We start from the raw sequence: 3,529 nt of genomic DNA, 5'->3' as shown, positions 1-3,529 counted from the left end.
GGCGGAGGCAGCACATGTGGCCCACGTTGCTATGTGCTGGGGAACATGAGGGCACCGCATGCAGCGCTGACTGCAGGTAGGTCGCCAGCAATCTCACCAGCAACCCCCTGACTGCTCCTGACCCCCGGTCCTCCTCACACCGCTGCAGGCGCTGTATGGCGCGTTCATGCGGGCTGACGCTGAGTGCAAGCGCCGCTTCCGGAAGAGCGGCACCACCGCCACGCTGGCCGTGGCCTGCGGCTGGGAGCTTGTTGTGGCGTCTGTGGGGGACAGCTGCGCCTACCTGGACACGGGCCGTGAGATCCTGCTCGTGTCGGCCAACCACCGCATCGACGAAAACGCGGACGAGCGCGCGCGCATCCTTGCGGCAGGCGGTGAGGGGCGGGGCACACCTGCTGTGCGGGTTGAGTGGGGTCAAGCCTGAGTGTCAAGTAGGCATGGACTGTGCCAGGCTTGGCAGGCACCGTTCGAAGCAGCTGCGGGGTTCCCATGTCCCCGTCGCTGTCAAAAGCGGTGCCAGAGCAATTCCTAGGAGGGTAATATTAGTCCAGCCGCTACCATTGGCTGTGCTCGTCCGACCCTCCCACACCTCTGCTAGTGCCTGGCAGGTTGTTTTCGCGTCCCTCCTTGCTTTCCGAGCATTGAGTGTTGCATTGCGTGTGCAGTGGAACGTGGACACCCCCTCCCCCCCCTGCGCCCGGCCGTAAACCCGCCCATCACACTCCAATCCCACCCGGCCCCCCCTTCCTGTCGCCACCCTTGATGCAATCGCACCCCCCTCCCTCACGCCGCATGCTCTCCAGGGGAGATCGCGCCGTCCAGCGTGGAGGGCGTCCCCGCGGGCCCCCAGCGCGTGTGGCCGGGCGGCCTGGCCATGAGCCGCAGCATCGGCGACCGCGAGGCCGGGGACCTGGTGCCCGCGGCCCCAGAGGTCCGCCAGATCACGCTGCCCACCAGCGGCGCGCGCCTCGTCATCGCCAGCGACGGCGTGTGGGACCAGGGTCTCAGCGCCAAGAGCGTCGTCGGCGCCGTGCGGCGCGACAACGCGGCGGCGGCGGCGCACAAGATTGCCATGAGCGCGCTCAAGCGCAAGGGCCTGCGCGATGACATCACTGTGATCGTCGTGGACTTCCTGCCGGCAGGCAGCGCGCCGGACGCAAAGTGGGCGCCCGGCGGCGGCGCGTCGTCGGAGGTGCGCGTGCAGCACTACCGGCCGCTGGAGACAGCCTCCACCAGCTGGCGGGGCCACCTCGCCGCGCGGCGCGCGGAGGCCGTCGAGCTCGTGCGCGCTGCACAGCGTGCGGCGCAGAGCGACGAGGCGCACCCGCAGGCGTCGCCCGAGGGCACAGAGGCAACCGCCGCCGCTGCTGACGGCGCTGCAGACTCGGCGGCGGCCGACGCCGGCGGCGCTGGTTCTTACCACGACCTCGCGTGCCTGGTGGTGGACGTGTCTGACCCGGCCGCGCTGCTGTCAGAGGTGCAACGCCAGGACAGGGAGGAGGAGGAGGAGCGCCAGCGGCAGGCCGCGGCCGCCGCGGCCGACGAGTGGACCGAGGTGGGGGCCGGCAAGTCGCGCGTCAACGTGGAGGCCGAGCTGCGCGCGGCCGCCAAGCGCGGCGGCGGCAGGGGCGCGCGGGGCCGCGGCTCAGCGGCCGGCGCTCGCCCCTCCGGCCGGTTTGGGGGCCGCGGTGGGCGCGGCCCGCGGCGCGACGAGGACGGCGCTGCTGCCAGCTCCTCTGCTGGAGCGGAGCCTGAGCAGCAGCAGGAGGGACTGGCGGCGGCACCCGAGCAGCAGCAGGGTGTACCGCTCAGCGCGGCGGTGTCGCCCGACGGCGCGCAGCAACCGCACCCCCAGAGTTACGAATGGCGCGGTCGCGGGCGCGGGCGAGGGAGGGGTGGTCGGTCCGGCCGGGGCAGGGGCCGCTATGACGAGCAGCACGCTGACCTACGCCAGGGGCAGCATGCAGCGGGCAACAGCCCAGAGCAACACACGCAGCAGCAGGAGCAACCGCGAGAGCCGCAGCAGCCGCAGCAGGAGCAGCAGCAGCGACAGCAGCAGGAACAGCAGCAAGAACAGCAGCAGCAGCCGCAAGTATCTTCAGGCGATGCGATACCAGCTGGCGAACAGCAACGAGGCTCTAGCCGCGGCAGGGGCCAAGGTCGCGGCAGGTTTGAGGGTGGCGGCAGGTTTGACGGCGGCAGGGGCCGTTTTGGGGGTGGCGGCCGCTTCGGTGGACCTCGCGCATACGTGGCAGTGGACTCTGCCGGCAGCGGCCAGCGGCACACTGAGCAGGGCCAGGGTGGCGGCGCCGGCGCGCGGCCCCCGCTGCAGCCCAACAGTGGGGCTGGTGCGCCCCAGGCTGGCGAGGAGAGCGGCGCGCAGCACGGGGCGTACAGGGGGAGGGGCCGCGGCATAATGGGCCGCGGACGCGGACGCAGCAGCAGCTTCCGGCCCGGCAGCGATGAGCACGCGCAGTCCCTGCCGGCTGGGGCCGAGGGGGGCCCTGCCAACGGCAACTCAGCATCTGACATCCCTGTGGCCGCAAACGGTGGAGGGGCTGTGCCCGCGAGTGAGCCCGGCGCCGGCGCCGGCGGGCGCAGCCAACGCGGTTTAGGCCGCGGTCGGGGCGCTTCCGGCAGGGGCGAAGGTCACGGCAGTGGCCCGAAGTGCTTTCAATGTTCCCAGCACGGCCACTTTGCACGCGACTGCCCAAGCAAGCAGTGAAGCCACCGATTTGAACGGGATGGGTGGCGAGGCCGCCTGATCCTTGTACGACTCTCAGCATCAGGCACCCTGGTGCCGCATGTAGGCCAACGCGGGATGTGCAGCAGCAGCAGGCACTTGCGTGAAGATTGTTGGCGTGTCACAGGAGTATCAACGGCTTGGCCGCTCAGTAGCGGTGCCTGCTTTGTTTTGAACAGCGCGCGTGGAGGCAGGTGACTCAACATCACCACATCACACGATCACCCCGGCTGTGATCAGTGCCTTTCCCACCAATCAACCTTCCATGGACCCAGCAGCGTCCCAGAGGGCGCTTTGGCTTGTGGTCGAATCTGTCGTGGTGTCCCTGTATGTCTGCGCTACATGGTATTTGTTTGCATTGCTTTTGTGGTAATCTCATGTGTAATGTTCGCCCCGGAGGCTTTAAGCGCACCCCAGGGCCTTCTGACAATATGCACAGGTGGCTGACAGGCTACAAGCAGATAGATGCGCACTGCTGCCTTAGGCAGGCTGGTACGCATCATGCCTGCACAGGATCCACAACAGCATCCCTCAACTCTTCATTTGTTACTCTTGCAAGCATCACAACGGTGCCCGCGCCACTGCAGCCACCACTTCCTCCACCGAATTCCCCCCGCTGCCGCTGTCCTCACGCGGCTGCGTGTGTCCCTGCTGCTGCTGTTGCTGCTGCTGCCACGGCTGGCCGGTGGCGGCGCCCGCAACCCTGCCGCCGCCGCCGCCGCCGCCGCCGCCGCCGCCGCCGCCGCCACCGCCACCGCCGCCGCGACCGCCGCCTCCGCCGCCGCT

At 69.5% G+C, this 3,529-nt stretch overlaps 2 protein-coding genes across 2 annotated transcripts in view; one reads left to right on the top strand and one right to left on the bottom strand.

The window, feature by feature from the left end:
* Nucleotides 1–166: 166 nt before the first annotated feature.
* Nucleotides 167–3,190, top strand: MNEG_13285 (hypothetical protein; the record flags this gene model as incomplete). The annotated part of the gene is made up of 3 exons (XM_014038244.1): nucleotides 167–374; nucleotides 804–1,856; nucleotides 3,183–3,190. 3 exons carry the CDS (start codon nucleotides 167–169, stop codon nucleotides 3,188–3,190), a joined length of 1,269 nt encoding a protein of 422 aa, XP_013893698.1.
* A 33-nt stretch (nucleotides 3,191–3,223) lies between these two features.
* The window catches only part of MNEG_13284 (PsbD mRNA maturation factor Nac2), a gene marked incomplete at both ends in the record, with an annotated part of 2,678 nt that continues 2,372 nt past the window's right edge, over nucleotides 3,224–3,529 (bottom strand). The window contains one exon of the mRNA XM_014038243.1: nucleotides 3,224–3,248. Coding sequence (XP_013893697.1) covers nucleotides 3,224–3,248 — 25 coding nt within the window. The remainder of the gene's footprint in view (nucleotides 3,249–3,529) is intronic.

This window comes from Monoraphidium neglectum (assembly GCF_000611645.1).
Source record: "Monoraphidium neglectum strain SAG 48.87 unplaced genomic scaffold scaffold03734, whole genome shotgun sequence".
NCBI lineage: Eukaryota > Viridiplantae > Chlorophyta > Chlorophyceae > Sphaeropleales > Selenastraceae > Monoraphidium > Monoraphidium neglectum.
The sequence above is the reverse complement of the archived record's forward strand: the minus strand, read 5'-3'. Positions and strand labels throughout refer to the sequence as shown.